Here is a 22861-nt window from a genome sequence, read left to right as displayed (position 1 = left end):
GTTTTAAATAAATTGCAAACTTACCCAAATCAAGCGCTGCTATGAGACCCAAAGCCACCAGTGCTTCATTCTGCATAATCATATGCTCACTAGTTGCCATGGTAACTAAATGCTTCACTCCTCCTCCCTGGATGACAGTTCTGACGACTTCCTGAAATCCAGAAAAAAGGATAATTTTAATAAACCACTTCTGTATTTTCAGATAAATACAGCAGCTCTGTATCTGAATCTGTCATTTCCTGTGTTCATCATGACACAAACCAGCGTTTCCCATAAACTGGTTTATATGGCGGTGCAACACAATTTCAACACAAACATTTTTTTTTTTACAATTTCAAACTCGTAAAATCTTGGATTTGTGAGTTTTAAATTTGCTCAGTGCAGTGTTTCCCATAGTTAAGGGCAAACTGTGGAGTCTTTGATCGGGTCCCAGTTTTGTTTATATTGTGCACACACACAAGGATGCAGATGCACACCCAGACACACAGCAGTGCAGCAACAGAGTGCTAGCTGTAAACATGGCTGTGGACACTGCACAGTCTCAAACATAAAAAGGAAATGCTAAAGCTTACATGGCTGTTAAGGGTTTTCACTGGGCCTGAGCTGAATAAACAGAAGGACTCTGCTGAGAGTTCTCTCCCACTCCGGGGAGGAAGGACATTGGCCTGAATATAAGACTGTATTTGGGTGTCTTCTTATATCACGGGACTAGATAATTATTAGATTTATTACATCAGATATTTGAATGGAGTAAGCAAAAGTGTAACAATGGTATTTTATAGTGTTGAATTATGGGCTGTTTGTAGCCTTAATACTGCTAGGCCAGCTAAGCTAATGTCCTTTTACAGAGTTAGAGTGACTGGTTGATTAGCCTGGAAGCTGCAGAGGAAATCAGCTGATGTGAAGCGTGGAGTCTGACCTTGGACTTGCTGTGTCGGATGAGGGCTGACAGGAGCCTGTTGGACTCGCCCATCACTCCTGCATGATCTTTGGCTTCACACCACTCCACTAGTCTCTCCACCAGTTTCCCATTGGTCCCCAACTGGTCAGCTGCTTCAGCTAATCCAACACACACACACACACAGCACTCAAGATTACTTATTGTGGTGTCTACTGTCACCTAGAGCAGTAACTTCAGTTCCAAAATAAATAACCACATTTCATTTGGTTCAAATACATATTTTTTAAATCATAATTTTTAAATATCTAAAATGAATTTTAGATGAGAAGCAAACTCTGACTTTCTTCTAAGCCATGGTGCAGCAGTCAATCACAGTGAATCACATTTTTAATTCCGATTTTGGAGACATTCTGGTATGAAACCATCTGTGTTTCCATATTTGTGTGTCCGTGTCACTCAGACTGAGTGACAAGAATCTCTTTTGATTATCACACCATAACTTAAACAGAGCCGGGGTAAAAGAACTACTAATTGCTGTTGGGTTTGGGTGATATCCAAAATGTAATATCTCCAGTCAGTCCAGCCAAAATAACACCATACACCATAATACTGAATATCGGCCCTTTACTTGGAATATCTTTCACAGGGACTTCAAACTGAGTGAACTGGTCTGTGGATGTTGTGTTATCAGAGTCGGTTTTTCAAGATTTTCAAGGATTCAAAGAAATGATTAAATATTTCTACCTTGTGTATCGATGAGCATACGTAATGTTCCCAAAAGTTTAAATTGTACTGGAGGCATCTCTGATTGCAAAAACTTCAGCACCACATCTGCTACGCCCGCTGACAGCATCTTGGACTTGTTTACCACTGGAAAGGAGGAACAACAGAGTTAATGTAATATTTTTGTGTTCCACACTATAACGTTAACATTAACCATCAGTAGTACCATCTCACATTCAAGACAATAATTACACGTGGCAACTCTCAAAATACAAGGCTGAGGTTAGAAAAATGTGCCCACAATATATATATATGTAATATATGTGCATATATGTGCATGTAAGAGAAAACATCTGGATCCTATCTAAAACAGAACAGAACCCATGGAAAAATGTCTGGTACTAATGTGCAGGAATTAAATTCAAACTAGAACCACCTCCACCAACCGATGGAGTTACAGGAAATATGGTCATAACTGGTCATGCAGAACAGTGTGATGTCACCTTGAAGTTGACCTTTGACCTTTTGGATACAAACGTCATCATTTTATTCTATTATTAGTGTATCCAATGATTACCCTATGAATTATTGAGTTATGTCGAAAATCGTGTCTTGTGAGGTCACAGTGACCTTTGACCTCCAAATTCTAATCAGTTCATCCATCCAGTACAAATGAATGTGTGTAAACGGCTGTGACGGTGTGGATTTTCTTCTTTTTCTTATCAATTATCAAATAACTAATGGTCAATTAGTTTTTTTGGGTGGATGGAACACAGTCAGTGATGAGAACTAAACAACTATTATTAAGTTCATATTTCATATCACACACATGCAAAAAAATGAAAAAAACACTGCAGTGATGACAGTAATGAGCTCAACCCTTTGGTAAACAACATATAATGCCAGTATTGCAGTATTGCTTGAAATATCACATTCACAAGGTCGACAGCATGTTTTGTGAAGTCACAGTGGCACTAAAGTCTAATCAGTTTATCCTTGAGTCCAAGTGAATGTTTGTACTAAATATAAAAAGATTCCCTCATATCAGTCACGAGAACGTGACAGACGAAAGAGCCGATACATTATCTCCGGCCACGGCTGTCACTGTCACAGAGTCATTAAATAAGGGTGCTCTTGTTTCCTTTAATGTATCAGATCTATTGACACACAGACTAAAGAGCTGCTGAAGGACATTGGTACCACAGTTGGTCAGGTCTCCATTACTAAGAACCAAGTGGATCCATTAAGACCTGTATGTGACAGATCCTGTATGGAACACAGATTGGTCTAAAATGTCCGTGTTAATACGACACATTTGCATGTCTTAAGACGGCAGAAAATACCGTGTTTACACACCAATTATGAACATCTTAAGGCGTTTGAACCATTAATACTTCCATGCTATTGGCTGGCATCTACATATCCACCCCCCTTTTTGACCGGGGGCTACATTTCATATACTTTGGATTCATGTATATTGTGGTCATGTGGGCTCTCGCTAGTGGACAGGGTTTTTCCTGCATAGAGAATTGCGAGCCGCCTCCCGACCAAATTCTACTCCTTGTTTTCTCAGTACTCAGTGGATTTGACGTTTGTACTACGGCAATGTAGTAGCGCTGCATCGTAATCCGTGCATCAGAGAGAGCCATCCGAAATTGCCAAAGAAGAATACGAACGCCCAAACGACTTTCTGCTTGCAGAAGGAGGCGGCAACCTGATTTTTGCTGCTTTTCAAAAGAGTGAATATTATCTCTTTTAATACCCAAGCACCCCCAGCTTCGTGAAAAGACTCTCTAAATTAATGTTACATCCCATCGTGTATGTTTTTCTTTTTGTAGAAATGTCTCACATCAAAGATTATTTTAAAACGAGTTTAAAACGAGCAGACATCATTATTTCTTCTAATATGGGAACAAAAGTTAATTCATGTTACTGATGAGATAGGGTTAATGTGTCAGGACTGACAGCAGGCCTAGTTCTCAGCCACAAGTGGAAGGTGCCAGTGGAGGAGAGGATCAGAGCGCGAGAGAGGAGTCAAGGCCAGAGCACCAAGTCTTTAGGAGTGTATTAACGAGTGTACGTTTACATGATTTCAAAATCACTTTTTAGTAATTCGCGGCTTAGTACCACCCCTGCCTAATTTTTGGCCTGGTGGGTACGTTTGGGATACTTACCTATCATGTTTCAACAGTGAATCAGTATTTGGGACAGTCCATTTGTGCTGAGGGGGGGGGGGGTTTGAAGAATTAGTTAAAGCTCCCGACTAAATCACTGAAACTTGTGAAAGACAATCTGAAGCAATGCAACATTGTGAGCGGTGAATCTGTGCGGATTTGAGTCGCATCTGTTTAAGTGGTTTCTAGTATCTGATTCTATACACAATTTGTGAGTGGTCAGGTGCTCCACTCAGGCTCCGCCCCCTCACCTGCTCTGTCTCTAGATTCAATACAGGCCCTCATTCCTGTCCAGAAGGTTTCACTTTCACCACTAATCAGATCTAATCAGACCTTAAACAGTTTACATTGAAATCAAAAGCTTACTGAATTATTGTTATTATTAATAATGTTAATATTCCTAACCTCAACTCATAGGTAGGTTGAATGGGGAATTGTTTCTTCTCTTAATGATTAATGATGAAATGATTAAGGTCTCTAGGGTTTCCCCTAAGAAACTGATGAAGTTATAGCACCCAAATTTAAATGCCTTAAAGGCTCATTTATGCTTCCTTTACGTATATAAATAGATGCATACATTTTAAACGTTATAACCTTCACTGACCACACACTGACATGCGTCGTTTACATTGGGATGGATATTAAACAATGCATCCACTAGAGGGTGCCACTCTGAGTCAGAAATTACAGTTCTCATCTGATCTCCGTCCAGCTGTTCTGTAGTAGTTGTCTGTCCCTGTGCCCCAGTGAGGTAACATCATATATATGTTTAGAATTTCTCACCAAGTCGCACAATCTTTCCTGAAAAAGTTCTGCCGTTTTCCAAAGTTTTCGTCTTCGTTGTGTTTTGCTGATTCGGCTTGAACTGTGGGCTACACTGCTCGACACTGCCCCCCGCGGTTTCCGGTGCTACTACTATGTGTGGTCCGTATCCATACGCTTCCAGGATACGTGCAGAAATATGCAGGAAATGAACGCAGAGTACAGGCAGAAGGCTCCGTATGAGTATCTGGTGTAGAGCATAAATGAGCCTTGAGACGTTCAAAATTGATGTATTAACACAGACGTCAAACTTAGCCCTCAATAGATCCTGGTGTGTGCGCAGACTTCATGATGTAGCAGCTCACCAGGTATGGCCAGGTTCCTCAGGGCACTGAGAGCTGCGTGTTGAACAGTGACATTGCCTTCTTCGACGTGCCGATCCAGCAGCTCCAGGAGCTTCTGCACAATACCAGTGTCCACCATGTGGATGCAGTTTCCATCTGTACAAAATACAAGGAAAGTAGAAACCGTATTGTTGTGTATTGTTGAGACTACTCTTCAAGAGGAAGTCAGACAAGTGCTGGCTACTGCATCAAGCCTGTGATTAATAGTGTTATATATATTCAAAGTGGTTGAAGACACAGAAATGAGATGAGAACAGCAGCAGCACGACTTTGGCTCATCTTGAAACAGTGTAAAGTAAAGCTTACCATTGCGAGCGAAGTTAGCGATGGCCAGAGCCCCCGCCAGCTGCAGCTGATGGTTATGAGACGGTATCCAGGACAGGACCCTCTGGAAGACACTGCCCTTCCCCCCCTCAAACAGTTTCTGCATGGACTCATCTACACACAGAGTGAATACAGGTTACAGTAACAGCATACAGCTCATTTTTTAACTCTGTGTTATGAAGCAACACTTGACTGTTAACCCATTTAAGAGCAGCTTCAGAAGTGTATTGTGTTTGTTGTGGACTGAACCATGGTTATTTTTTAGACTGTAGATGGTTTGTTACACAGAACCATCTGGAAGGCTTCAGTGGAAACTGTTTGGAAAAGGGCAGGCGCTTTCAAAAAAATAACTGGCAGGTGATTGGACGAACCATCTGTGTATCATGGGCTAAGTACAACCAATCCGATTCTGCATCCTCTAGACTATTTCTTTCAATGAAGAAATACTCTCCAGTTCTGATATAACTGGTGGTGGAGCAGCATCTACACTGAGCTCTTTAGGAGCCATCATTGTTGTTCATGAGTAGTCAGTCAGTAGTTCCTCCCTCATACACACTGATTGGTCCGAACCACAAGCGAAAAAATAAAATCTGGTGTCAAGTCTTTTCAAATCACTTCCATATCATACTTTGTCAGGCCTTTGTGCAATTTTACAATCAAATAATTTTCGACACATCAAAATTAGTCCTCCTCAAGATCTATGTACCACCAATGTTCCTGACCACACCCCATTTTAACACATTGGAACATTGGAAAACGTTGACCAATCATTAAGAGTAAAAATAGAATAGAATAGAAGAACATAATGAAGAGCATGTGACTGATGGGTTTGGTAAGACTAGTGGCAGAAAGGCCAGTATGTATATTTATAAAAAACAGGTCTATTCTGCTACAATAAAATATTTCTATGAAGGTTGAATTATTCCTTCTCTACATCAACTGACAACTCTGTGCATTTATATTTATGGTCATATGTCTGTAGGTGAAATTTTCATCCGCTAATTAAGGCAGTTTAAGGATGATCCTTTCCCCACATGGTCTTGTACGGTTTCCTGAAGCATCTGTGCTGCAACAGTAATGACAGAGGAAGAAAGTATGAATTTTAATTACTGTTAACACAAGGTTCCTCTTCGATCCAGATTTGTAGGTAATCTGAATCTGCATTTCTGTGCTGACAGTTTGCACTGGAACTGGCTGAATATGTGTTTTTGTAGCTGAACATGACCTTCACTGTTTTTTATACTTGTTTATACTTTTTGTGACTGAACACATCAGCCCAGTGATGTCTGTTGAAGAACTGATGAAACTAAAACAAATTATTAGGAGTTCAAATTGGCTCCAGATATTGGTCAGTTCAGTTCAGTTCAGACAACTTTATTTATCCCCCATGGGAAATTCATTTGTAGCTTCCCAGTCCATACATTCCAGACCCTGGTGTTCTGGTGTTTACCTCCCAGGAGCAGGAGAACCATGAGGTCCGAGGCTGTCTTGAGTTGGGCAATGTCTTCCTCCCTTTCTCCGTCCACAGTCTGAGCCACCACCTCCAGCAGACACTCCACCAGGCCCGCCTCAACCAGCTGCAGCTTTATCACATCTGGCAGGGCAAGGAGGGCAACACATTCAGAGAAGACTACAGCCAGCAGCTACGTCTGAAACACACTCATGCTGCAGTGCACTGCTGCATCATATGATGTGCATCATATGACACCATTAGCACACACGAGACTTGTCACGGCCCAATGCACCAACAGCACAGCATATGAAGCGTAATAATGCAATGTTGGCGAGTTACTTAGTTAAGCTTTATTTATTCATTCAGGAGGTAAATGGCATCCATTGGTTTAAGTATAGCAGCATGAGGAGACAGTATATCTACAACCCAGTCTAGACAGTCATGTGGATGTATATTGGTCTATTATTGGAGCTGATAAATCTGCATGGCTGCCACATCAATCAGTATCAGCTGACTGAAGATATATCAGTAGCAGTAAATATAACGGCTGAACAGAACAACATTCTGGTCATTTAGAAACAGTGTCATCATTACATAGTTTGTCCACAAGAGGTCACTGAAAAATAGATCGGAACTGTAACTACTTAGTATACATTTTGGTCACAATTCTGTTCATGTTATGAAATTCATGTTATTAAGTGAATGGTAAAACATTTTCATCCAATGTGATGAATGAATGTTTATAATTGCATGAAAAACTACAATCTGCTATCTAACCAAATTCCTTAGTATTTATAATGCTGTATTGTATCTGTGAGAATTTCAACATCAGAGGTTTGTGCTCTTGTTAAATGCAAAGATTTTGTCCTTTGGAGTTTAGAAAAAGCTTTAACTTAATGAAAGAGGTCTGGAGGCCACTGCCACATTTTTTTGGGCCTGTTCAAAAAGATCTTTTGGGGAAATGTCTGGAAACTTACACAATAAACTCTGGGGCTACAGATTCCACTGACATGCATATCACTTTATTTGGGTGATCTGCCAGAGGAAATAACAGGAAATGACAAATACTGGTTGGTGGTTTGCACAGTTGCAGTTTAAAATCCCATTTGCCTTCCTTTCACTGTTTTTTTTTTTCTTCAACATAAAAAGACTGATAATCCAAGTATATAACTATGGATACTAACATGTTAATGTGCAAGCGATATTTGTTTTACTGTTGCAATCATTTTGCTGCTCTGTGCACTGTAGTTTTGGAAAAAAAAAGGACTAAAGATACTGAAAATAAAAGTTAAAAAAAAGAGGTCTGGAGGTCAATGGAAGCAGACTGGGAACTGGGAGAGGTCTGTTTGTAGTAGAGCCAACAGCATACAAGAGAGTGTCATCAGCATAAAAACACACACTGTAGTACTTAAAAATAAATAAATAAATATAATTTATGTAAAGAGTAAATAACATGGTGCCCAAAAAGGATCCTTGTGGAACACATATCATCTGTTTTGGGACTTGAAAACAAACTTTTAAAATAAGAAATCAAGACGAAAATGACAGCAAAAATCAGAACAGATATCAGTGTTTCCTCTAGGATTTTTTTCAGCAGTGGGGGCATGCTATGGGGGGGGGGTAGAGTCAGTGGCAAAGTGTGTGTGTGTGTGTGTGTGTGCGTGCGTGTGTGGGGGGGGGGGGGGTAGAGTCAGTGGCAAAGTTTGCACCCAGGCTCATCTCTCCGCTGCTGTGCTCTGCTCTCCTCCACTTTGTTTAACAACTCCTCCCTGTCTAATGTTACTTGTCTAATAAGATTACATTAAAAGTGTGAGTAACGTAACGCTAACAGCGTTATATAGTTTACACTCACATCACATCTGATTACAAGTGTGAACATTAAAACACTATTTTTTACCGAGTCAGTAAAAGGCTTATGATGCTACCTGACTAGCGTCTTCTTCATCTGTTGTCTTTCTCTTCTTAGAGAAGTATCTGAACAAGCTCATCTGAAAATGCAGTCAGCAGTTAAAACATAATGACGTGTAGATATTAGCTTAATGCTATCAATTAGTTTACCCAAGTTAGCGTCACTGAGTTGGCTAATAAGTCTACCTTTTCTCCGGTAACTCGCTGCCTTATTCCTCACGACTACACTTCTCTGACTCTCACCTGGTGCCTGACGTGACGTCACTTTCAAGGCCGCGCTCTCGCGAGTAATTAACTCCAATAGGATCCCCCAACCACCCCACTCCCTCCCTCCCCTCCCCCCGCTGTTGCGCTCATCATCACACAGGCTGTGAAGGTGGAGAGATGTGGCGGTGGTGCATTTGCGACAATAAAAAAAATAAAAATAAAAAAATAAAAAAAAAATAAAAGAAATTTGAAGGCGTGGCGGCTATGATTTAGCCGCCACGCTCCTGAATGTAGAGGAAACACTGGATATGGAACAGTAAGGTCTATTGAAATGTCTATACAGTTAGCCCTTGCTGACCAGACAAAACAAGACATCCTAAGATGTCACAATGAACTCTGGAAACCTGTAATGGGAAGTTATACTTCTTGCTGACATTTTATAGACCAAACAAACAATTAATAGATTAACTGATAACAAATATAACTGCTTCTTGCAGAAATATGTAGGAAATAATTTATTATATTATATAATTTTGAAACCACATTTACCACATCAGTGCACTAAATAATCCATCTTATTATGATTTTTGACTTTTTCAAATAATAAGTGTTCAGTTGTTTTTCTAGAAACCGCACAGAATAAACAACACACAGAATAAGAAAAGAAAAAGCTGGCGAGAGAGGTTTCTCTAGAGGAGTTAAGTAGGACGTTGTCCTGGAGACTGACAATGTGGGAGCACCCAGTGTGCCTTGAATGGTGATAACAACAGTCAGTAAGATGCTCTCTCTGCAGGCAGACACACACACACACACACACACACACACACACACACACACACACACACACACACACGCTGATGACATGTTTAAAAAAGAGCAGCTGAGCAAACGCAGGAGCTGTCTGCCATGACTGTGCAGTTAGCAGCTAGCCTGGAAAGCATGACTCACACTGAGCGGATAAATGACTGCACAGTCGATGGACATGATTTTCATCTAAAGGCATGAGGGAACACTGCTGTCTGTCACTTTACCGTGTGTGAAATCATACTTCCCATACAGTGGAAGTGGCCTTTTGTAGAGCTTAATAATGAAAAAAGCACATTACCATTTTCTGCAAGTGGAGCCAGGACCTCAAAAATCATCTCCTTCTTCTCATGCTCTGTCTGCTTCTGGAAAAGACGCACCAGCTCCTCAGCTATGTTGGTGGAGGCAAACTGCTCTTTGCTGGACTCTGAAAACACAAGAGGATTATCACAGGCATGTCATAACAGAGACTCTGTCCTTTACAGTCTCCACGTCCCAAATTACACTTTGTCTGCACTCTCTTGTTTAGTAGGAACTCTCCAAATGAAATCACAATTAGTCAAAAATCATTTTACATTTATAAACATTTTTTTATTGCTGAAAGAGAGAAAAAAAGAAATATATTATATTTAAAGGAAATGTTTTGTGTGTGTTTGAGTGACAAACACTTGTTCGGGTTGTAATGCAACACAAAATATGTTAACATTCATTGATAAGAATGAAACATTAGCAGAAAGCGCAAGAAAGCTAAAGAAAGAAACATTGTGGCTCTCGGGCCTTCTGGCTATTAAACTGACTTTATACTCGACCCATGAAGTTCAAGACAATCCTACTATAGAAAGTGGAATGTTTTTGATTTATGTTTCAATTTCAGATTTCAGCTGTTTCATAGACACCATAGCCACACTGTAACCCCTTAACACAAAACTATGAATTTTTCCCGCTGCATTTTGCTAATATAGTTGATAATTGACTGGCTATGTTGAAATAAGTTCCCTGTCTAGAAACTGGAAAATTGAGTGTCATCATGAAATGCAGAAAATATGGAATATATATTTCTTCAATGATCCTAAACCAACACAATCAAAAACTGCTTCAATATATCTGGAAAAATATCTACAGCTCATTCACAACGTCTTCAGACCCCTTCGATTTCTTCACAGTGTTATGTTGGTGTTTTATGCCAAAATTTAAAAAAATCATATTTCCCCTCGTCAGTCTGATGTAAGTATTCAGACACTTTACTCAGTTCTTAGTTAAAGAAGACGGGTGCCAAAGTTTCTGTCTGTAAAATTCCGCTTTCCATCATTATGATGTGCTGAGTGTAAACTCATGAGGGAAAAATGAATTTAAACTTACTAATCACCTCAGTAAGTTGCTTTGTTTGGCTCAACAACAGAGATTTAGCTTTACTCACCAAGCTCAGCCAAATTCCCAAAGGCAATAAGACACATCTCTGTCAGGGCTGTGTTGTGGGAATGGATGCCTAGCAGCTTCACCAGTGTGGGAATCACACCCATACTGATCAGCTGGGCTTGTAAGGAATCTGCAATAAACAGAGACACAGAGAGACAGGCAGTCGATTGGTTGTTCTAAACATGGTACAGAGAAAAGCATGTGGGACATGTTGACTTAAAAAACACAGTGACCATTTGTATAACTATGGTTTAAAACATGTAAGCTTAAAACACTGGAAAGCAGATGATACCATTATGGGTATATAGGGACACCTTTAGGGAACTTAGTCTTAGATGTAATAACTAAGTCACTTTAGAAAGAAAGAATAAAAACTCTCCTCTTTTGAGTGAAAGGAGAGATATTTGTGTGAACCAAAACAAACACAGGCATTTACCATTATCTTCTAATTACCATTACGCTTTAAGGCCACATTACATAGGCTAACATTACTGTCCATTCACACTGTAATGATGTCACCAACAATACATTCCTGCCTGATGTAAAACTGGGAAACCACAGTAAACAAACTTATGAAAAAGTTCCCAAACCCCAAAAGAAAATGAACAGATTGAAGTATTAGCTATTAGAAGCACCTGAAGAGCAAAAAGAAAGCATTCAGATTTTTCTTAAAAAACAGAATAAATGAATCAATGGAGGGAGACAAGAGTGTGTAGATGAGCAGAACAGAAGACAGAAGGAAAAGGTTTTAATGACAATACTCAGATCCTTATTCTGTCAGTCAGAACCTTCAGTAGCAGCACCAGCTAAACCAGAAAGAGTAAATGTAACAGTAAGTAAATAAAGTAAAAGTGTAGTTAAAAACAGTATTACAATTAAGTAATGACACGACAGATAGGTGCAACGTACAGTTTAAACACCGATAAAATATTATATTATTTCAGCCTTAAGGACAGACAGAATGGAAAATCTGAAACTGATTCTGAATCTGCTTCCTGAAAGACACAGAAACAATAAGAGGACACTGTTCTTCCAGTGCAAATGAAACTAAAGCATCATCTCTAGGACCTATTTTATTTCATGTGCTTAATTATAATCCCATTGTTGTACTTAGTAACTCTTTAACTGACTGTTTATTGATCTATGAGCCTTAAGACTTTGATGTAATGTTAATTTTACTGGCTTACATAGAAAAACAAAGGGAAGGGCAAGAATATGAAAATAGCACCAGTGTGAGAGAGAAGCCACTTATCAACTCCACCATGGTCTGATCTACAATACACCTTACAAGCACATTAATCAACCTTGTTGACCATTAAAACACATGACTCACGGATTATATTAGATCTCATTAAGCGAGGAGAAATCCAAGCTGTTTGGTTGTCAACAAAAATATCTAAAAAAATATAAATGAGTAAATGAATGTATATGTAAAGAAATGCACAATTTAGAGTGTGATCTCTTATAAGCAGATATGTCTAGGGCTGGGTATTGTTCAAAAATGTTCAGTACTGATACTGATTCTTAACGAGACCTTTTTAAATGCCATTTTTATCAAACCCATTTTAGCAAAAGGAAAATGGCAATATACACAACTGTAAATTTTTTGTTTTATTTTGAAGCTCGGTCCCTTTACTCACTCAAACCTGTTTGTGTAAATAAACAACCAACAGCCAACCGATGAGATTTACTCATTTACTCCTTAGGTATCGAATGACAAGACATCAATCCTCGATAGTATCAAACCAATTCAGTCGTTCCATAAAAGTATTGATGGTCGATACCCAGCCCTAAATAAATCTGTATGGATTACCCCACTTACTGTGTAAACCATGGCCAACTACCAATGATAATGTTACTTTACTAATGCCAATTAGAGTATTGACAGAGACCACATTATAACCATTAAATGTAAAAAGATTTATGATTATGAATAGTAAAAATTAGAAATGAAGAATTAGTCTGGCTCTAGTGGTAATCTGTGAAACATTGGCCTCATTGACGATAAAACATTTAAAACATTTACATTCAAGTTAACATTATATGACCCTGTAAGAATACTCATCGGGCATTATTGTGTGTACTGTCATGGTTGTCACAAGAATATCTTACATAGATTCATGTCCTTTTCTTGAGAGATTCCTTTTAACTGATGCAGCTGATGTGTTAGTAAGTGGGAAGCTGCCTCAACATTAGCTCGATATGAAGAGTCAGCTAGATGCTGAAAGCTGCTGAAAGCTGCAGAAAGCTGCAGAAAGCTGCAGAAAGCTTCAAAAACTCATCCACTCTGTTAGTACAACCCCAAAACCTCCCGTCACCCAGCCAAACACATCCAAGCATGATCCAGTGCCAAGAGACACTTTGGCAGGAGCTGCGAGTCTGTCGGATCACATACTTGCTGCTGTCGACGAGCCTCGTTATCACAAAGACACAAACTGCAGGATCGTCCAGATAGAAAGTCGATTGAAAGTGATGATGATACATTATGATAGAGACATATAGAAAAGGAATCATAAGCTGTATGTAAACTGTGCCTTGATAGCATTAAATCTGGGTGAAATCATTTCAGTCTATGCCTTTTTTAAAAATATATGTGGGTATTTTATGTTGAATCTGTAAAAAGTTACCACTAGATTATTAGATTATTGGATATATGTATTTTGAAAATATGTTACAAAAGTTATCAGACAGGTACATAAATACTGTCCTGCACCCAAAAGAACATTTTCAAGAAATAAGCTTGGTCACTTTGTTTCAAAGAGCCGGGTGAGAAAAGTGTGTGTGAAGTAAAGAGCTTGGGTCAGGATGTGATTAGCCTAGCTTCGCATAAGGACTGGGAACAGGGGGAAACAGCTAGCCTAGCTCTGTCCAAAGCTCAAAAATACACCTACCAACATCTCCGAGGCTAATTAACAACGAATTAACACTTTGTGTGAGGCAGTGCTTCATAAATGCTAACGTCATATGCAACATTCTCACAATGACAAGTATCAACATGTTGATGTTTAGCAGATAATATTTAACATGGTCACCATCTAATTAGCAGCAAACACAAAGTACAGCTGAGGCTGATGGGAATGTCATTAGTTTTAGACATCGGTCACATATCAAGTATTGTACAAATTTAAATTTTGACCAAATGATGTCGCTGGATGAAAATTCAAGATAATAATTATTACAGACCATTCTCACGTTTATCAAATTTAACAGCAACACACCAAATAGTGATCCATTCATATGGAGATATTTCCCTCAAAACCACAAGCATCAACTTAATAGTGGCACTAAAGGAAAAGTCAATGGATCATCAAGATTGTTATGATACATCATCTGGGAACCATGAATGTCTGTACAAAATTTTATGACAATCATCTTGTGGATAGAGATATTTCACTGGATAACTAACAACTTTGAGCTGCTGGTGTTGCTGGACATGAAGTCAGGGGGAGTACCAAAGTCATAAGAACTCCTAATCTGAGGACCCTGACTTCTCTATAAAAAATTCATGACAATCCAATAGTTGTCAAGATATTTCAGTCTGGACCAACTGACAGACCCGACATTACCATCTCTAGAGCCATGCCACTGCCATGGCTACAAAAACATGGAGGGGAACTAGCTAATGAATATGTTCTATCTGCTGAATCTATTAACACAGCAGACTTACAGAGGGAATGGTAGAGGGAGGAAGGGCACTGCTACAATTACCTCAGAGGTGAAGTTGAAAAAGCAACAGAGAGCATGGTGGAAAGATCAGGAGAAAGGTCAGTCCAGACTAGAAAAGCACAGAATCCTCTGGTTCAGTTCAGTTCAACCCTACTGTCTGTGTATAAGAAAGAGAACATTCGCTGATTAGTTTAGATTAGTTAACAGTTGTTCTTGGGGGAAGATGGTCATTACCATTATCATTGCTATAGTTCATCAGCATGCCACAAAAGACAGTCAAGAGCTTCTCATTTTCCGGCTCAGTATTTTGGTAGAGGGATTTAATGTGTTCAGCTACTATCTGAGCCCCTCCTGCCAGGTCAACTGCACTCCTGCCCTCATCTGCAAAACAAAGAGGCCAGGACACAAATCAACCACAAAGCAAAGGAGAAAGGAAAAGAAAAATAACCACAACTTGAAAATACACATGTAAGCAATGCTAAGTAAGCAGTATAAAACATATAAATCAATGCAAACTCAGGCTATAAAGTGTATAGAGGAAAGAATTATGACCACAGCTATATGACATGAAGTAAATCCAAGCCTACGTTCTAAGCATGGTGAATAAGGATTCACCTTCTATCTGATAAAGGCTTTTTATTGTTCAGATCCATACAAGAAGCTGGAGTTGGATTTCTTCAATGCTGCAATTGACATTGGTGGCCACAATTCTTCCCTTATAAAATATATTTCCAGACTATGCAACAGAATAAAGCTAAAGCTGTGCTGGCAGAGTTAATACCATTATTTTATTACAGCCCAGAATTAAAACTCAACACAATCAACTGCAGCAAAATCAAAGGAACCGCAGTCTTTAAAAAAAATCTGAAAAGAAGCTTGAATAAACCGTCCATTGAGAGTGAATATGTTTGGCATAATCAAGCCTTAATGTGGTGTCCACTTCCAGATTGTAGTCCTTTGAAGGACACTTTACCTTCCATATTGATACTCATCACAAGTTCCGTCATCACTGTTGTTCTTTCATTTTCTTTAAAGAAACAACAAATGCACAGTAGTCAACACTGTGTCTCTAGGAGGGCTTTGTATGGGAGAAGAGCTGCCAAAGGAAGCGTTACATGAGTCAGTCCTCTCAGTATCAGTGCATCTGCTACTTTCAGTCGCTCGTGGCAGCGCGCCACGCCTTCACTCTCAACAACAAGGAAATGTCATGTACATCATATTCTGTACTGTTCATGCTGACTCAACTATTTGTTTCACGAAAAAGCAGTGGCCATTCTAGAGTCTGTTGGGGCCCTGGGTAAATAATTGGCCCTGTGACCCACAACAATGGGCCCCTCCAATCAGTGGTCATCACCATTATGAAATAAATAATCCGACACCGACAAAAAATGTACGAACATGTTTTTTATTCCAAATGTTCACTTTAGTAGAATTTTGAAAATAGAAATGTAAAACAATTGAAAAACATTATAATTTTCGAAATATAGATTATAAAGAACAATAAAAATCTAAATAAATAACTAAATAATCATCAACACACAAAGCACTTTTAGGGAGGTTTCCTATTGAGATGTTATTTGCAAATCATCCATTGGTTTTTAAGGGGGAGGGAGCCACATTTTGAGACATGGGAGTTTGTCAGCCCTTGTGGGGCCCCGTCACAGCCTGAGGCCCCAAGCAGTTGCCTGTCTTGCTTGTCCACAATGTGTGCCTCTGAAGACAAGGCAGCAGACTTCACTGTGACACAGGAATAAAGTGAGCAGGAACTTAAGTAGAGTGACGAGTTTAGCTATGGCTAGTCCTTAGCTAGCACAAAGGTATCAGCCTAGGTGGGAGCTCCCTACAAGGATCAGAAGCATAACAGCTCTAACTGCGCTAATGTATCAGACAATGATAACTGTTTATGTTCCTGCACCTCGTGAGATACAGATGAGTTGACGTGAGTTAAACGTTCTCGGTATGTTACTTCGGATGCTTCCGTTTCAGGTGGCTGAACAGATTTGTCTTATTACCTGAGGAAGTGTCGCTTGTTTCCTGGCATACCCGAAACGCTGCCACGCTACTGACGTTGAGTCCTTTTTGGTATTTTTTTTGTCATCATTCATTCTGCTAGCTCACGTTGAATTGTTTTTCAAATATCTCATAAAGGACCCTACGATAGATACACATTATATAATTTGGCCAATCAGCACAGCCATCTAGTAGGCAATCATTCTATTGGTTTGTGAAGGTAGTTTGGATTCACGTTATTAGGGCAGACCAAGTTCAGTTGGTCTGATGGTGAAATCTCACAATCTCTATGATTTGCTTGAAAAGTAGATCATGGATGTCTTCAAGATTGATTACGATATTTAATCGCCCAGCCCTGGTACTAACAGAAACATATTTAACAGCACGTGTGCAAATAAAAAAATATTACACGGCCTCAATTTGTTTCCAACTAAAAGGTTGATAACACAACTAAGATGCTGCTGGACCAGTGATATCCTTTGCGTCTAAGTGGACTGAGCGGACATTTTTGGGCTTTGGAAGTAAAAAGAACTATTTTATCACAGAGGTATGGAGGCGTTCATACCGTTTATAAAGTTTAAAGTAAGAGCATTTCTCGCAGGCTCTAATTTACCCAGGCAGATTAAGACCCACTCAGGTAGATATTATCACTTGGTTTCAATTTAAATTAATCTTACATTAGAACCTTATTTCACTCTGTTCAAACAAACTAACTTTTGGCCACACACCTGTCTGAAGTGCAGTGCACTGCAGTAACTGAGTGGGGACTAGAAGCTTCTCTGTGCACAGCCATATAGGTAGCGTCTACCAGTAGTGTGCATGTGAGACGTTTACAGTACATTTTAAATTGCAGCAACAGAAAATAACATGGGTTGTATTCTCACCTTCTAAAGAGTCACACACTGCGCCAGCCACCACTACAAGTCAATTCTCAGCCTATAGTTTAAAGTAGAAATAATTAAAAACATGTGTTTTTTGGTATTCAAATAAATTAAATCATTTTAGCTGTAAATGTCTCCTCGTATTCACTTATTAAGGAAAAACACATTATCTGATAAATTTTCATAGTGCTGACTGAAGCAATTCTAGTGTCTTGGGGTCCTGTACACCAGTGATGGAGCATGAGATGGACGCGCGTGGGTGAATTGGTACTGGGCCATCATGGTGAAGAGCGAGCTGAGCATGAAACAGCAGCTTTTGACTCGCAAATAAGTGAAAGAAATTTCCTTTGCAGAGTGTGTGGGCTCAGTGTGCTCCAACAAAACGCTTGTTGGACCATCTGACAGTCTCTGACAGGACGTCTACACAGAAGAGATTCGGCAGCCTCATGGCACCTCATGTACATCTCATGGAACACATACACTCCCATTTTAATCAGCTGTCTACATGGGAACTTAATGCTTTTACTTGTGCTTTACGTGACCTGAAACAGATTTTTACACTTCAAGTCTATTTTCCTGCATTTTATACATGTAGCTAAAGTCATTATGTACTGGGCTCTGACTGCCTGAAGGCCTCCTGTGTAGATACACAGAGCATCAGAGCTGCTGCTGCTCTGCTAATGTGCTGCTCAGGCTCCACAGACGTTACCTTTACCCTCATCAATAAAGACGTCTGAAAATATTTTAAAGATTATGACTTCTTGAAATATTTTACTAAATTCGTGACATGAAAATACTTTGAATTGTTCACGTCTACAACATAAGTACTGTGTACTGTATTTGATCGTGTTGTAATGAAAGTGATTTCAGAAGATCCCGTTTCATGTATTCTACTGAACTGACCAAGACAATGTCTCACATATCACAAGCGTGTTTCTGTTAGGTAGCAAGCAGCTGCTTCTCCACACTCTCCCAGTGCATCTACCATAAAACCATGCCAGCTTGCTGAGACCCCCCCCCCCTCCCCCCTCCACTCAATGTCACATCCCACCAGATTCCACAGACACCCAGCTTTTCAACAAGACGAGAAACTGTGCACCAGAATTGACAGCTGTGATTAAAGCCTCTGAAGCTGGCCTCAAAATCAGGCTTAAACTCTGCTGGTCGTCCCTGAGGTCAACACTCGAATACTCCACTGGAAGATTCACTAATGAAATTTCTTAGAGCAGACGTCTCACATGTGCTCTAACATTTTCAAACACAGTCACATTATTGTCAGATAAACTATGACACCTTAGTTTTTATGCATGTCACTAAACAAATGGAATATGTAATTTATGACTGGCTGAGACTTTAAGGTGACCATAAAAAAGAAATATGCCTCAAAATGGCAGTGTATGTTGGAAATAAGTTAAAAAATCTGATAATATTAGCTCATTGCAGATGTATTGGATCAGTGTAAATCTTGGCAGATCAGTAAAAAGCAGTAGTGAAATTCAAAACTAGGTTTAGAAAGAGTCTCTATGTTATAGAGTTTGTCCATCAGAGAGCACTGACAAGTTGATTCTAACAGTGTAACATGTTTTTAAGATTGTTTGCTAATTTGTTTATATATCAGTATGTTAAAAACTGATATACTGTTATTCATTTTAAATTATCCAGGAATCCAGTATCAACATGGCTAAAGTTTATATCACCTAAAACTAAGACAAATAATATATCAAATGTGTCTGTGTTTAAATTATTAAAATGATTATCTATAGAAAAGAGACTTAAGATAAAGGTTTTTGTCTTTTAGTGTTGTCATTGGGACAGATTTTTCATAGTACTACTTATTTTACAGAATTTCACCATGTCTGTCTTCTGGTTTTTTTTTTTGTAATGCTATCTTGTATGTACATATGTCGCATATTTACAAATACCTTGCATATCATTGTAAATTAAGTTTATATGAATGTAGCCTGTAGTGTGTTTATACTATGCTGTATAGTTACTATGTATATATTTTCATATGGACTCCAAATAAACAAATAAACAGCGTCAGTGGGAATTCAACTGACGTGTTCACAGCTTACAGACATCAAGGCAGGAGCTGCAGTATCTTCTACGTGGATGCAGTGAATGAGGTGTGGTTCCTTGGATCGCAACAAGATTTCCGTGGACACATTCCTATAACCCTGTTAAAGCCTTGTGTAGCTGACACACATGCCTGAAGTGCTGTGGCCCGAAAGCAGCATCATTTTTATTACTTATCTTCTATTAGGTCGGTGTGGGTGATGACAAGGCTCATGAGGGATTCAATGTTCCCTAAGCAAAGCACACTCCTACTTACGGCTGTCATAACAGATGTTGCCAAGAGCTCTGCCAGTCTGCAGTAAAACCTCCTGGTCGGTGGAGTTTAGCAGCTGAACTAGAGGAGGGATGAGGCCGGCCTCCACGCAGGGACTCCGCATGAACTCTACAGAGCAGCAAGGAGATTGGACAAAAGTCTTCAGTTCAAGGAAGTTAAGAGAATCATACACAATTTAGTACCAGAACTTTAAAGATAGTACTTGTTTTCAATAGAGTGGTTGACACTGCAGTTTCAGTGCTTATTGCAGTTTGGTCGAACCTAAAAACTTCAATCCCTTTAAAAATGAATTACATGTGAAAAATCATCACTAATCTGAAACAATCTGGTTCTTCATGCTTCCTCATCAAAGTTATTTTATTATATTTAAGCTCTGCAGGAAAATAGACCAGCAGCTCAAAGCTGAATTCTGGAATGTAAGAACTAATTCAAAATGTGAAAGTTAAAAGGAAAAAGATGGATATTAACAGGCAGAAAATCTGACATTCCTATGTCACATTTAACTGACAGCATAAATATATATTCTTTTATCCTCCAGTTCATGTAAAAACCGCAATTTTACACAATAAAATATACAACAGTTCGGAAAAATATCGGATAATAGGATGAATACTGTGAATTCCAGAGGTGAAATAAAGTCATTGCTCTGCAAGTCACAAGTACGTCTTAAGTATCTGCTTTAAAGTCCTGATTAGTGTTGCACAATTAATTGAAATATAAAAGAAATTGCAATATGGCCAAGTGCAATATGCAAATCACAGGAGCTGCGATCTTTTTGGATAAAGGTAAAATGTGTCACAACATTGTTGTGCATTGTTAGCAGCATAAGTGTTGTGGTTCTACAGAGACACCCTGACCTACAGATCATTTTCTCCAGACGTAAAGGAACAACAAAAATCACATCATCATTTTCACTTATTTTTCAGTAAAAATTAAATGAAAAAAACAACCATTCCTACTTAGAATCATATCACAATATCTGCCAAAATAATCAAAATATGATTTTTTTTTTGTATCATTCAGCCCTAGTCCTGAGTGAAGAACCAGCTCAAAACCAGCAGGTGGCCGGTCTGGTCAAAATCCCTAGCCAATAATACACAAATAATTTTAAACTTTGTATTTATTACTTTCAATAAAATAAAAATATAAGGTCTGCACTGGAACATTAATTCTGTGACACAGTAACAATAATTTGTAACTTCTGATCTCATCGTTTTGCAAGTCGTCTAATGCAGCTTTGCCTACATGAAAAGCTGATTCGCCATTACATTACATTAAACATTGCCTGGTGTGGCTTTAAAACAATACAGTCAGTTAAAACTGTCAGGCAGAAAGGGAGTTGTCTTTAGCCCAGCAGTCACTTGGCTGCTTGCAGACGTTTCCGGAAGCAGTGACAGATAAATGCCAGCGGGTTGTTGCCAAGCTTGGCAAACTGCTGGGGAGTGATCATTAGCTGCAGTCTTGCAAGCTGCTCAAAAACTATTCATTATCCTAACCTTTTCTTGCCCCAAGTTCTGTTCATGTCTGCTTTTCTCTGCTTTAAAAGCTTCTCGTGTACTCTCACAGAGGCATTATGGAAAATGGAAGCTCTCTGACAAAGCAGTTATGCAAGGTTTGAGTCCTTACACAATAACCTCACACTCAGTGACAGCTCAAAGAGGGCTACTGAATCTAGCCCTGGTCTGAAAGGACCTGTCAATCCAACATAATACTATTCAATTCTTCAAATATCTTAATTTATACTTGAGCTCTAAAATATCCATCACTGACAAGGTCGCTCCATTTACATTAAAATAATGTATTCATGACAAACACATGGAAAATCAAAAAGGATGTGTGCAGGAGAAAGTGTAAAAACTGAATAGTGACAAATGGAGGAACAGAGATTCAGCATGTTCCTGGGTGGATGGGCTTGGAAAGCGATTCTCACCATTTTTGGCCACCTCAGCGATGATGTTGGCTACTTTAGGAGTGCAGGAGGACTGGGGGTTCAGCAGGGTGGGGAGCAGGGGGAGAACACCCATCTCCTGGATCTTCACACTGGCCTCGGTGTCTGGAAAATCAGAATCAGTTTCGATGGCATTAATGAATGCTTTCAGAAATATAAGGTGTCTATATATTCTAACTATCATTGCTATAGCCATGTCAATTTCACTTAGGGTCAAAACATGTGACATTTAAGTGTCAGATTGTACAATATCAATTTGGAGGCATGTCAGATTGTTCTATAAATGCCTGGTAAACAGATGTACAACTATGTAAATAGATTAGATGGAGATGCAGCACAGAGGCACTGAGCGGATGGACACAGTGATGTTTGTCAGGATATATTTCCAACACAAGTGTTGCTATCCTCGCTAAATGGCGCCACAAATACAATTAGGTTAAAGTAATTACTAATATTTTAACGCCAGTTAACTGTTGCATCCAAGATGTTACACAGCCATTAAATTCTGCTCAGTTTTCTTCTTTCAGACGAGTCAAAGAGTCTCAATTTAAATTTCCCTTTAATCAATAAGGATATTATTCATCAGCAACCTCCCTGATTCCCACCAGCCTCAGCTTTACTCTGTGTTTAGTGCTAATTAGGACTTAGCATGCTAAACTAAACTAAGATATTAACTATGGTAAACATAATACCTGCTAAAAGAGTAATTTAACAGCTGTGTTTCACTGTCCTCATGGCTGAAAGGTTTAAGTATGTTTCACATCTGACCACACCCTGCATCACTGATGGGTGTGGTCACACCGTCCATCACTGATGGTGTGGTCACAACTGTGCAGTCATGGGGTCCTTGAGAACATCTGTACAACCTGTAAACCACTGCAGCGCAGCGAACACCAGATTTCCAGGGGATAACGTTACTGTTTAATGTCA

At 39.2% G+C, this 22861-nt stretch overlaps 1 protein-coding gene across 2 annotated transcripts in view; it reads right to left on the bottom strand.

Moving 5' to 3' along the window:
- rap1gds1 (RAP1, GTP-GDP dissociation stimulator 1) overlaps positions 1 to 22861 on the bottom strand; it is a 33063-nt gene that overhangs the window by 4506 nt on the left and 5696 nt on the right. Inside the window, exons 3-13 of one of the 2 annotated variants that reach the window (XM_056369310.1) lie at positions 21914 to 22036; positions 19966 to 20091; positions 14977 to 15123; positions 11078 to 11206; positions 9962 to 10087; positions 6739 to 6882; positions 5271 to 5402; positions 4926 to 5060; positions 1646 to 1771; positions 920 to 1059; positions 25 to 151 (exon numbers count right to left, since the gene is read on the bottom strand). In XM_056369310.1, the coding sequence (XP_056225285.1) occupies positions 25 to 151; positions 920 to 1059; positions 1646 to 1771; positions 4926 to 5060; positions 5271 to 5402; positions 6739 to 6882; positions 9962 to 10087; positions 11078 to 11206; positions 14977 to 15123; positions 19966 to 20091; positions 21914 to 22036 (1455 nt within the window). The remainder of the gene's footprint in view (positions 1 to 24; positions 152 to 919; positions 1060 to 1645; positions 1772 to 4925; positions 5061 to 5270; positions 5403 to 6738; positions 6883 to 9961; positions 10088 to 11077; positions 11207 to 14976; positions 15124 to 19965; positions 20092 to 21913; positions 22037 to 22861) is intronic. The other variant, XM_056369311.1, reaches the window with a different exon arrangement.

Source organism: Seriola aureovittata, chromosome 23 (assembly GCF_021018895.1).
Source record: "Seriola aureovittata isolate HTS-2021-v1 ecotype China chromosome 23, ASM2101889v1, whole genome shotgun sequence".
Classification (NCBI taxonomy): Eukaryota; Metazoa; Chordata; class Actinopteri; order Carangiformes; family Carangidae; genus Seriola; species Seriola aureovittata.
The sequence above is the reverse complement of the archived record's forward strand: the minus strand, read 5'-3'. Positions and strand labels throughout refer to the sequence as shown.